The sequence below is a fragment of the Amphiura filiformis genome, unplaced genomic scaffold (genome assembly GCF_039555335.1).
Source record: "Amphiura filiformis unplaced genomic scaffold, Afil_fr2py scaffold_79, whole genome shotgun sequence".
In the NCBI taxonomy this organism is placed as follows: domain Eukaryota; kingdom Metazoa; phylum Echinodermata; class Ophiuroidea; order Amphilepidida; family Amphiuridae; genus Amphiura; species Amphiura filiformis.
In genome coordinates this window covers 221030-234784 of record NW_027305543.1, presented here as the reverse complement: position 1 = coordinate 234784, position 13755 = coordinate 221030, and the positions used below count along the sequence as shown (strand labels likewise).

Below are 13755 nucleotides of genomic sequence, written 5' to 3'. Positions count from 1 at the left end.
TCAAACTTTGTCAGTTCAGGAAATCTTTTAACCAATCAGATGAGAAGAATCTATATCATTTGGTATATATTGACCAGGGATGGAAATTTCCACCCGTCCGATTCGCCAGTGGCGAAACAAAATTGCGACCGGTCGAGTAAAGTTTCAAATTCACCAGCCCGACTGGCGAGTAACATTTCACGGCCGGCCTAACCCTATACAAGGCTCAGAGTACAATCTGACCTCATCAAATGATCATGACGATTGTTCAAATAAAATAAAAGTGCACTTTCGCATGCGTGGTATTTTATCATATTCCATATCTAGTCGCTATGATATTTTTCTTCTTTTCATTTCCATGTCAGTTTTGGTCTGAAACGTGGTCAGAAACATGTGCAAAAACATGCATAAACTCGCCAATTTTCACATAATTGTGGTACTTCCGCACGTTTTGTTGTCATATGCTAAAAATCCAAACACATGGTGCATCAATAATATTAATACAAAAAAGTTATCATTTAGATTTTGTCTTTTAAAATTGCTTTTATTCATCGTAACAATAATATTAATAAAGGAAACATAAATTATTCAGGAAAAAATAAACTTAATATAAAACTGTTAATTTTCAGGTTGTGATACATAAATAAATATACATTAACCGCACGTCGTCACTCTGAATTTCATCAACCGGGATTTCCCCATAAAACCAGGGAATACAAAAGATTACTGTTAATCGTCATGGAAAACATACAAAAAGTGCAAGATTTCCTGACGTTGCATTTAAAAATATTACTTCAATTCTTAGCAGGCTGGTCAAAATTTTGGGGCTTTTATAATTTTTAAAATAAAGAATGGAAATTTCTTATTTTTATCATCAATTAATGATTAAATTTTTGGCTTCATGGATTTTAAAACACACGGCGGCTGTCGCGTCTTTCATGATGAGGAAATGGACCCACAAAAAACTGCACTGATCGCGATTTGGCGGCCGTGATTATCGGACGAGTACAATTTTGTTCGGACGGGTAAATTTTTTGAACTACTCGCCCGATTGGCGAGTGGCAAAAAAAGTTAAGTTCCATGCCTGATATTGACTGCTTTTTATTCGGGGCACATTTGTGATATGATAAAGCAAAATCATTCTTAAGTTGGTGACATTCAATTTTATCTTCCTATATCAGTGATCTTAATCAAATAAGCTACATTTTGCTGAAAACCAAATCAAAATTGGACGTTTAGTTCCAGAGATATGAGCAAATGAAGGTTTTGAAAAACAAAAGGAGTTATTACATTTGATGGCTTATATCTCAAAATCAATATTGCCGACAAATGCCTGATTTAGCTTGATCACATCACATTTAAAATTATAAGAACAATTCATGACTATTCCAGAAACAGAGCAGTGTATGATGAGAGCATTGTCAAGGTTTTGACATCATCGATCATTCCGTCAATATTTATAGAGCATTTGCTTAAAATTGTCAAGTGCATGCCAATTGCTTAAATAATAACTCTCAAAAGTTAAATAATAACTTTCAAATGCAAGCTCAGAAAATTTCTCGCACACGCTTTTTGTATGAGTCTCTGCAGTCAGAGTGTTAAAAAGATGTTAGAATCTGTGGCCCTTTTAACAAAAATGGAGCTTCTGACCCTGCTATCAGTATACAACACACTGCATGTAGCACTATCAGAGACAACAGCTTTATACAATAGGGGTCGCTTGATAATAAAATCATGTGGTATAATAGCAAACAGCATAATCTGGTCTATAAAAAGCAGATTCCAGTAACATTGATAATTGCTGAGTGAATTATTATTCACCTGTCCCTCAATTGAATAGTTTAATAGCCTGTGGTTATCTGGAATCAAGTACATTGTATAGTTGAGCATGAAGGCAATTTTATCCTGGAATTTTTATGTGACTGCCTCTCCCTATAGCTGCAGTGTCAATGGCTTTTATTTGCATAAGACTGCTAACAAGTGTAACCATTGTCATTGCTATTATTATGATGATTTGTGCATCAATTGTATTATTTATATATATGCTACCATTGTGAAATTAATATAAATATTTTTGTATGTGAAGTTATAAATCTATGTGAAAATAAAACAATCTGAATCTGTGTGTCCTATATGCCTATAGCATAACAAGAGATACAATGTGTATGCTTTGACTTATGGTGAAAATCCTGTTGTGAATGCCGAGAACACAAATCCTCAAACACCCCATATAGGGCTATTGCCAAATAACAGTTCCTATTTGACATACAAGGCTGCAGAACATTTTGATTTATTGCAACAATGTGCTGGAGATTACTCAAGTTGTGAATCTGATCAGGATAGGCAATTATCAATTAGTGAGTACATGTAATTTAGAGGTTTTGGCCAAAACCTTTTAGAATAGTTACTGCAAATAAGTGGGTGGAACAACACTGTTTTATGGGTGGAGCAAAACTTCACTTAGATGTTTTGACACAAACCTTTTTAGAATAGTTACAATGTACTGCAAATAAGTGGGCGGAACAACACTGTTTTGTGGGTGGAGCAAAACTATTTATACAAACACTCATTAACTTTTAATCACTTGACTGTACTTGCATTTGATTTGAAAAGAAATTTGCAAGAAACATGCAACATAAAAACAGTATTTGCACGTACTTGCATGTGAATGCAAGCATTTGCAAGCAAAATCAAGTTTCTTGCGCATGATACGCCGGTATTTCGGACAAATTTTTACTAGGGTTATGGATAGGCTTTAAACCATTTATGTTCAAACTTGCATTTGCAGATGATCTTATTAATACCCTCCTTGATTGGTTCAAAATTGGACACTATATTCATTTTGGCCAATTGGTAGGTAGTTCTCATGGGGATATAACAATACTTACAGCAGTGGTAAAAGCAGCTTCTGTTGCACCACTGGAATATTGTCTACACAGCACCAATACATTGCCAGGCTGAAAATACAAACAAACAAAGTCATTACCGATTTAAAGTAGGTATGCCAGGCAAACACATTTGCTAGTCAGCCAAATTCGCCGACAATGTCAATGCATTTTTACATAGAAATTTAAAACAACTGGCCGAAGAAAGAAACCTACATAAATATGTTTTCTATACTTCACTTGACCCAAATATATGATTTTTTATGGTGATAAGTCACTCGCACATGGAATTTTAGAGGATTTTGATAGCAGTTCCATTAAAAAAAGCTGCTATCATCATGAGATTAAGATCTAGAAATACCCCCGAAATGCCGTTTTGGGGAATTTTGCTAGCTGAATCTTTTTGACATTGTTTGATGAAAGTCAATCTTTGACAAGATGTAACTTTGCTACGGAAAGTGCTATGAAAAAAGGTTTTCAGTTTTGGCTTTGTTTACTCAAGGGCTTTAATTTGATATATAAAATGATGCAGTTTGATGGCAAATTTGAATTCACCTAGCATACCTATTTAAAGGTGGGTACCCGATTGACAGCCTTATCCCTCACTTAACCCCATCAAAATGCAGATTTTGGTATCATGTCAAAGCTCATATTTTTCTTATTACCATGAAATCATGCATTCCAAATCTGCATATTTCTGAAGAAATCATAAAAAAACTGGCTAATTAGTCTTGACTGTGGTATACGATGTTTGAGACTAATTCAACAGTTTTTTGATGATATCTTTAGAAACAGGGCAGCAATATCCACAGTATTGTGGTACCGGCGTTCCCAGAAAAAATTCATAGTTATAGAAAACAAGGCGGTTCTCGAACCACGAGTCTCGCCTGCTTTTGCGACCGCCTGCTTTTTCAATTACTTTTGGTAGCGGTAAATGAATTTGGCGGTTATCGGCTGGGCACGATTATCTGGCTGATGGTGACTGTACCCACCAAGTGTCAGGCCCATGCAACAGTTTTTACTCATTTGACCTCAGATGACCCCTGGTGACCCTGAAATGACCTTCCAAAAATTTGGCTCTAAATGTTGACTGGACCCACCAAGTTTCATGCCTATCCAACAGTTTTTACTAAGTTGACCGCAGATGACCCCTGGTGACCCTGACATGACCTTCCAAAAGTTTGGCTTCAAATGTTGACTGTACCCACCAAGTTTCATGCCCATACGACAGTTTTTACTAATTTGACCTCAGATGACCTCGAAATGACCTTCCAAAAATTTGGCTTTAAATGTTGACGGTACCTACCAAGTTTCATGCCCATCAGACAGTTGTTACTAATTTGACCTCAGATGACCCCTGGTGACCTTGAAATGACCTTCCAAAATTTGGCTTTAAATGTTGACTGTACCCACCAAGTTTCATGCCCATACGACAGTTTTACTAATTTGACCTCAGATGACCCTGGTGACCTCGAAATGACCTTCCAAAAATTTGGCTTCAAATGTTGACTGTACCCACCAAGTTTCATGCCCATCCGACACTTTTTACTAATTTGACCTCAGATGACCCCTGGTGACCTTGAAATGACCTTCCAAAAATTTGGCTTTAAATGTTGACTGTACCCACCAAGTTTCATGCCCATCGACAGTTTTTACTAATTTGACCTTAGATGACCTCTGGTGACCTTGAAATGACCTTCCAAAAATTTGGCTTTAAATGTTGACTGGACCCACCAAGTTTCATGGCCATACGACAGTTTTTACTAATTTGACCTCAGATGACCCCTAGATGACCTCAGTGACCTTGACCCACTAACCAATACGAACCGGTTCTGTCTCGGGTCAAGATGCACCCACCCACCAAGTTTGAGGAACGTGCGACTCATGGTCTCCGAGAAAATAGGCGGAAAGCAAACTTTAACCAAAACTTTAACCAAATTTGTCACATACACACATACACACAACACACATACACACATACATACGGAAAAGTGATTATATAGTCTCCTGCCTTATCAGGCGAGACAAAAATCAAGACGGGAAAAATATTAACCAGATGGAAGGCGGTTCTTGGATGTCGCGGTTTTCGACGCACTGCGCCGACCGTGATGTCTCCACCAAAGGGAGCGATGTGGCACTCAAAAGTTTATACAAAGTTTCAAGCCTCAAGGGCAGACTGAATTTGACCTCAGATGACCCCTGGATGACTCGGCTGTCACGATTACCTGGCTGATAGTGACTGTACCACCAAGTTTTATGCCCATATGACAGTTTTTACAAATCTGACCTCGGATTATCCCTGGTGACCCCAAAATGATTTTTTCCCCAAAAAATTTGGCTCTATATGTTGACTGTACCCACCAAGTTTCCTGCCCAGTACAGTTTGTACTAATTTGACCTCAGATGATCCCTGGATGACCTCTGATGACCCTGAAATGACCTTCCAAAAATTTGGCTCTAAATGTCGACTGTACCCACCAAATTTCATGCCCATACAACAAATTTCACCTTAAAAGTGGACTCGCTCGCCAGTTCTACGATACGCTGTACCTACATTGTAAGGACTGGCTCACACCATTTAATCTGTCTATGGGAAATACACACTTAACAAGTTGCGCAGGTCAGATATTCAAAAAGTTCTTCAAAATTTGGTCATAGGTATATAAAATTGGTACCCACCTTATTGTGCTTGCTAATTTAAGACTCGATTAAAACAAAATTAAGGATTGAATGCATTTTAGTGTCCAAAAAAGTAAAATTATCGTTAAAGTTCTGCCGAATTCTGCACCCTTGCAAAAGTACAGAATTTCGAATCGGCAAAAAATATCCGATCTTTGCGATCAAAACACAAAATTACAAATTTAAACATCTCTCGTAATCTATCCGTCTCATCCCTCTTCTGACACCATATCAGGATGAGATGGATAGATTACGAGAGATGGTTGAGAACTTGAGATACAAGATGTTATTATTACAGATATCATTGTGATGACATATTCATGTATTCATGCCATATTTGTTACAAAGCCTCATGGGATACCGGTGTTGGGCGGTATCTCTAACATGGTCTTAGCTAGCCACCCGTCTGGCCGTCATTTCAGACGGGGAGTTTGCTCCTGGGACGGGCAAAATGCCTTTGACAGATGGTATATATTATAAATTTTATGTTTTGAGAAGCTAATTGACCTTTTAAGTAGACCAAATTTGTAGGAGAAGGCCATATCAGCACATTTTTGAACCCCCAATGGGCTATAGATGTCTGATAAATGTTTTAAAGGTTAAATTAGGACAGGCAATTTTATTCAAATGACGGGCAACTCTCAATTTCTAGCTAAGACCCTGATCTCTACACATACTATTGGCAAACTACAATACTGCCAAAGCCAAACAATATAGAATAGAAGGTTCAACGTTAACGTGGCTGTGTACTCTAGACATTTTTTTCCCCGCGAAATCGGACCTGTAGATAGATAGATAGAAATCTTTCTTTATTGAGGGTAAACAGCTTCAGTGACAAGCACTGCTTTCCAAGCAGGCCCTCATACAAAGTACATTATAATATATACAAACATCATAATTAAAATTTACACAAGATGTACACATTAAAAAAACAAAAAGGTATCAAGTTACTAGAAATACAAAGTTATGTGATAATAATGAAATTGAATGAAAATTACAATATACTCAAGGATAAACTTTTCAAACAGGAGCTTGGTAAACTTTTGATTTGAATTAGCCTATTGAAATATTCTCCAACTCTGCTCTAACTACGGAGATAAATTATTCCATGCATAGGCTGCTCTCACATGAAATGTACGTAGCCCTGAATTTGATTTAAATTTTGGCACAATCAATGTATTTGTACTATGATTTCTAGTTTGGTGGGTATGGATATCATGTACAAAGTTAAATTGAGACGATAAGTATGATGGACTTAAGTTCCTTAAGCATTTAAAAATGAGCAATAATAATTGATTATGCCATCTATTATCTAGTTTAAGCCACTGAAGTGTTTCCATCAATTCATTTATTGGCGTTCTAATATCTGCAGAAAGTATTGTTCTGGCCAAATTATTATGAAGAACCTGTAATTTGTTATGAAATTCAATTGAAAAATTTGACCAAACTGTGCTTCCATAGTCAAGGTGAGGAAGAACAAGGGCATTTGATAACATTACAGTGGTATGGAATGGAAGAAAGTGTTTTACACGCAGTATAATACCAGTTCTTTTTGAAACATTCTTACACATATAATCAACATGAGCTGACCAGGACAAGTTACAGTCAAATTTTACACCTAGATACTTAAATTCATCAACTCTTTCAATAATGTTACTATCATAGATAAGTTGAATTTCACTGAACCTTTCAAGCTTATGTTTTGTGCCAAATATCATAAATTTAGTTTTATCAACATTTAAAGTGAGTTTGTTAGCTTTGAACCAATCAGCTACTTTACTTAGACATGACTCTAATTGCATTTGAAGATCAGAAACAGTCTTAGCTTTGCACATTAATGATGTGTCATCAGCATACATAACAGTTTTACAATTACAACCAACAACATCAGGCAGGCAATTGACAAAAATTATGAATAATAATGGACCTAGTATAGAGCCTTGAGGAATTCCTATGTTGACAGATTGAAAATCAGAAAGTGTTGAGTTTACACTAACAGTCTGCGATCTGTTACTCAAATACGATTTAAACCATAAAAGTTCAGTGTTCTCTATGCCATACTTCTGAAGTTTGTTAATAAGAATTTCATGGCTCACTGTATCAAACGCTTTCTTTAAATCAAGAAATATTACACCTGTAGCATATCCATCATCCATATTATTTAGAATGAAATCTTGAACAACAAGTAGTGTGGTGGAAGTGGAATGATTTGCACGAAAACCTGATTGAGCATTAGACAGTAGGCCTGCATTAGTTAAATACATATACAACTGATCATGCACAGCCCTTTCCATAATTTTAGACAGAATTGACAATACTGAAATGGGCCTAAAGTTCCCTACATCTGTTTTATCACCTGACTTAAATATTGGTGTCACCTTTGCTTTTTTCCATTCATCAGGAAAAGTAGATCCATTCAATGACAGGTTGCAGATATGAGCTAGACTATTTGAAATGAAGGGTCCAGCCAATTTCAACAACCTGACATTAAACTGATCCAATCCTGGTGATTTGTTATTTTGCATATTACTAATATGATTACAAACAAATTCAGGTGTAATTTCATTAAATTTAAACTTACATGTATTTACTTTACAATATTGTCCAGAACACACATTATTACATGGACATTTGATATTATCATACTCATTAAATTTTTTGCCAAGTTGATTACCAATAGATGTAAAGTATTCATTGAATTCATTGGCAATCGCTTTATCATTTGATACACATGTGCCCTTATTGGAAATTGAAGTTGGTACACTTGAAGACTTGTTTGGTATAATTTTCTTGATTGTTTTCCATAAGTTCTTACTATCATGCATATTATTAATAATAGCATCATTACAATAACTTTTTTTCAGATAAAACCTCATATTGTTGACTTTATTTCTGAGTGACTTTGCCTGTTTCCAATCCTCTTGATTATTTGTTTTATGTGCCTTTGCAAAATAATGGTCCCTATCTTTGCACAGTCTTAAAAAGTCTCCATTGATCCACTCTGGCAGATACCCTTTAATTTTTTTCTCTTTAAATGGTGCATGCTTATCACAAGCTTCTGTGAATAAGGTTTCAAATTTGTTCAGAGCATTGTTTACATTGTCAACAGAGCAAATGTTGTCCCAATCAATATTATTGACAGTGTTGATAAATTCCAATTCATTGAAATTCTTAAAGCATCTTGATTTTACAATTCTTGGAGGAAGTTTAGGTAGTTTACATTTTCTTACAACATAAATTAATGAGTGATCACTGAGCCCTAAACTATGTACACCAGATGATATCACACTCTCTGGCTTAGACACAAATATTAAATCAATTATAGTTTTACTAGTTTCTGTTATTCTTGTATAATCTTTAATTAGCTGTTTCATGTGTGAATTGTTTGCCAAATTTGACACTTTCTTTTTCTTATCAGTTTTGGAAATATCCAAATTGAAATCACCTAAAATATAGACATCATCATAAAGATTATTGCACTTTTGGAACATAATATCAAGTTTATCTAAGTATTCTACAGTACAGCTTGGTGGACGATACACATTTCAATGACAATAGGTTTGGTTTTTGGCAAGTTAATTTCCATGAAAAGAGCTTCAATATCTGTATCATATAGATCAGTATTTTGCTTATATGGAATATTATCTTTTATGTAATATAATACTCCACCATGAGATTCATCATTTTCATTTTGCCTGTCAAGCCTACATACACTACTATAGCCATTTATCTTAATCTCTGAATCATCAATATCCTTTGTAAGCCAAGTTTCTGTTAAACAAAGCACATCAATACCATTATCATGTAAAAGGAGATTGACATAATCCACTTTATGGATGAGACTTCTGATGTTTAGATGAGCTATTTTTAATCCCTTTTGCAATTTACAGTTTAAATCAATAAAGCCATCACTGAAAGGAAGTTCATCATCACAGGTCTTAGAGAAACAACATTTGCAAAACCAAGTTTTAGATTTATCAACATCAGAAATATCAATACAATTAACATGGAAATCAAGACTACATTTGTTACAAGTTACAAAAATATCAAATTTGATTATTTTGTTTAAACAATTACCACACATAGAATTACAATTATTATCTTTGCATATTGTCACATTTTTCAAGTGTTCAAGCTGCTGGCTGTCGTATATCTTAAAAAAGAAATAAAGTTCTTTGCCAGTGTTGTAGTACCACTTCTCTTGAGATGCAGTCCATCGCGTGCTATGTGATTAGGTCCTATATTTGAATTATCAATGAATGTCCAATCAAACAGTTTACATTTTTCAGAGAGTCTAGTATTGTACTCTTTCAGCCATGCAGTCCTTCCAGAATGGATATTTTTGTGAGTTAGTGATGACACAGCAATGTGAACATTAGCGTTAGTCCTTTTAATAATATTTCCAAGTTCAAGTAGTAAATCAAGACACTCTTCAGGGTAGCAAGCTCCCATGTTATTTGTTCCACAATGGATGATCACACAAGATGGTTGAGTATCTGCAATTAGGGTGGGGGCAAGTTTGATCCAATGTTCGATATTGCTTCCACGTATGCATTCGTTGATAACTTTCAGTCTACGTGATAAGCGTCTTCCTACAAGATATTTGGGTATCGAGTCCCCAATGATGAGTACAGTTCGGCTCTTTGTATGGAGATGCGGAGATGGAGATGCGGGTTTTGGATCTGGCGGGGAGTAGATGTACTTGAAGCGGGGGAGTAGATGTACTTGAAGCTTCTGTATGCATTTTATGTAAATTAATAAAGTTTCAATTACTTTATTTAGCCTCATCTCATCAAAATGGCAATTTTTTATGGCTAATTATAGGAAGGAGGACCCTTTCACATAATTTTGGAAATTAAAAAAAAAAATTAAAATTCTGAAAATACAAAAAAATACATTTACATGTAAGTGCACTAATAAGCTTTTTCCTTCTGTGTACAAATGAAAGAATTTTTTTCTTGCATGCAACAGCTTTTTCCTTGCAGGTTAGAAATTTGATAAATAGGTTCATGCATGCATTTTGTATATGATGACCTATTTATATTTCTAACCTGCAAAAAAAAAACTGTTGCATGTAAGAAAATAATTCTTACCCAGAAGAAAAAAGCTTTTGCATTCTAATGTATTTTTTTGGTATTTTTAGAATTTTAGATTTTTTTTTTAATTTCCAAAATTATGTGAGAGGTTTCTCTTTTATTTTGTTAGCAATAAAAATAACAATTTCAATGAAATGAGGGAAAATAAAGTAATTAAAACATTATTAACACATTCATGCATTTAAAAACATTAAATATAGGTCAGATTTTCAGGTGAAATCAATTTCTCCCCTAATTCCCTTTTGGGGGTAAGGGCAAGGGTTTTGGGTTAGGTTAAAGGTTAGTTGGGCTAGGGTAGGTTGGTATACATGTAGTAAGGTAGTTTTTTTTTTTTTTAAGCGTTTAAGCGGTTAGCGATTTTTCTAAGCGGATAGTGCATGTAACGGGCGGTTTACGTGAAACGTTTAAGCGTAGACACCCTTACCCAGCACCAGGCATGATTACGCGTAACAGTATGCGTTCCCGTCTGTCAATCATCGGGGGTCAATCACCTCGAGCTTGACAACGATATATCCGAATAGATTATCGGCAAGTCTTACGTTATGCCCAGCGAGGTCACGTCACACTCGGTGTGGCGTGCCCTGAACTCAAATAACTTTCGTGGCGACAGACAAATTGCAGGAAAGCGTGCCAATTTAAGCTTCCTGTAATATCTATTGCACATAACATACTAAGTCACAAACTTACAAACTTCAATATGCACTTCAAATACAGCAGACCAGCTGTTAATTATTACCGATCCTGTAGAATAACTTACATAATCTTCAAATTCATGGAATCCCGTTGCTCAGAATTGCAAATGTCATTTTTATCTGTCAAATGCGCTGTGGATGTGCTCAGAGATTTTATGATATGCTCCATAAATCACAGGTGTGAAACTGACTTTATACCACTCGCTTTCGCTTTACAGAAAAAGCGAAGCCTCCGGCTACCTCGTGGCACTGGGCATGACGTCATCATGGACGTGTACAAAATTTCCGACGGGCGCCTTATTTATTTATAACCCGTTTTTGATTGGTTGCAAAAACCATTCATCGCAATCGTAAGCCAATCAATGAACGCGACAGCCTTTTACGGTATGAATTAATGTGACCCGCCAGTAAAGTACGTCTAACCTGATTGGTTTACAAAACTACTTTGATAATTGCTAAGCCAGTCAGCGTGCTCGATGCTTAACAACCTGGTCGTAGAGGTTTTATTTTTTTGGAGATCTTTTCTTTTAGACCACCCCAGCTATCAGGGTTAGCGGTGACCTGCTGAGTCCAGGGGTCCAAATTGGCAAATAAAGGGGTCCAGGCATCTAATTCTACACAGGCGTACAAAATTAAGGGTCCAAATCACAGGGACCTGCCAAATCAAGGAGTCCTGGACCCCAAGACCCCTTAAAACGCTACCCCTGCCAGCTATATAAGGTGAAAATTACAAATTTATCAAATTAAACTTTCTCATCAAGGTTAAACATGTTCTTAGCTATACAAACATACCTTTTATTTCGTAGAACAAGCTTTATTTTGATCCAAAATCCATGTTTTTATCGCAATTTTGACGTAAAAGAGCTGAATGCAAAACCGGTGATGCAAACTCCAAAACTTTCGCGTAGCACGGGCGCTTGATGTACGCTCGTTTTGACGGTGATTTACGCTCGCGTATCAAGTGTTTTTTCAAGCGCGTTTGGCAGTTTTTTACTGTGTGACGCAATTCTGCATTTATTCAAGATGGCGAATTTCTCAAAAAACACCATGTATTTTTATTTACAAAATTACTTCATTTCACAAATTCTTTGCCACTTTCCACTGATCTAATCATCTTTTCATGTGTAGGAAGTGATGCTGATTTTATGAAGGTATGTTTCTTGCTTTTCTGATAATTTTTTAATTGTTTTTTGAGGCAAAACTTTCCTAGCAAAATGGCCGTTTTCACTTGTTTTCAAAAAGTTGCTTTAACCTTGTTTTTTACCCCATAATTTCCCTCATTTATCGAAGCCCTGCCCTCCTTCCACTACATTGTACATTAAACCTTGACTTCAAAGTGTTTGGCAACTGTTTAAGCTTGATGCAAAAAATACACAATGGAATAATGTTCAAATTATTTATGACATGCATGGGCTGGATTTTACGATCGAAGTAAGGTTTTCGGCCTGTCCCTGCGTGAATATCGTTAGTTTTGGGCATCAAAGATACTTGCGATGACCAGTTTTTTTGCGGACACTTTGATAACAGGTAACTTATAGGTCATAGCCTAGGGTAGAAACGATAGTTGTACAATTGTACGAAAATACACATTTTGTTAAATAGGCCTAAAATGTTTACAAAAATATATCACACGTTGTGCATGTATTCAGTTGTTCGACGTATAGTCTTACGTGTACAGTAGGCGCGAAATTAAGGTTTTTCCTGATTGAAACAGTATTTTTCTTGTACAAATATTGGCCTGGATAGTGGGCTTGTTGGTCGATTTGATGTAGGCCTATTCTAAAATTAAGCATTTTTGTTAAGTTCATGGATGCGCTAAAATATGTTATTAAAAGTATTAAAAGCAGCTGACATTCAACATTTGAAAAAAATGCACTGAAGTGTACATTTGTAGCTGTAGCAGGCTAAAATTAAAGTCTAGCAAATGCAGCAAGCCGTGATTTTTACGGGTAATTTTATTACTTGAACGCGGACGCAGCCGGTAGAAATCGCGGTAGTGTTCCAGGCCTATGTGATGGCAAAGTAATGGTGGCTTCCGTAGTTTTATTACTTTTTATATAGAGTGACCCTTCCCAATCTTATTTATTCCCTGATAACATAGGCCAACCAACATGACCAAAAAGTAGGTAAGCTTACGCCGGACATGCCGGGTGTCAGAGTCTATCATAGACATAGTTCATAGACATACTCACATTAGAGCTCCGGGAAGCATTCCCAATACTCCTAATTAAGGTCAGCATTGTTCTATGACTATTGTGAAAACAATGGTGTGGATTTGATGTGTAAAATGTAGCTGCAATTTGGCACAAACTTGTGCAATGATGTGATGTCGGCAATGAATGTCATCAACCATTCCCTTTTAATGGAAATTCTTTTACTAGTCCCGGAAAGACCTTTGACCTAGCACGGAATCAGTGATGTCAT

General features: G+C 36.0%; 1 protein-coding gene across 1 annotated transcript in view; it reads right to left on the bottom strand.

The window, feature by feature from the left end:
* The window catches only part of LOC140144768 (probable pyruvate dehydrogenase E1 component subunit alpha, mitochondrial), a 30312-nt gene extending 16611 nt beyond the window's left edge, over positions 1-13701 (bottom strand). The window contains 2 exon segments of the mRNA XM_072166571.1: positions 2868-2936; positions 13524-13701. Of these exon segments, the coding sequence (XP_072022672.1) occupies positions 2868-2936; positions 13524-13571 (117 nt within the window). The 5' untranslated portion in view covers positions 13572-13701.
* Between the last annotated feature and the right edge of the window lie 54 nt (positions 13702-13755).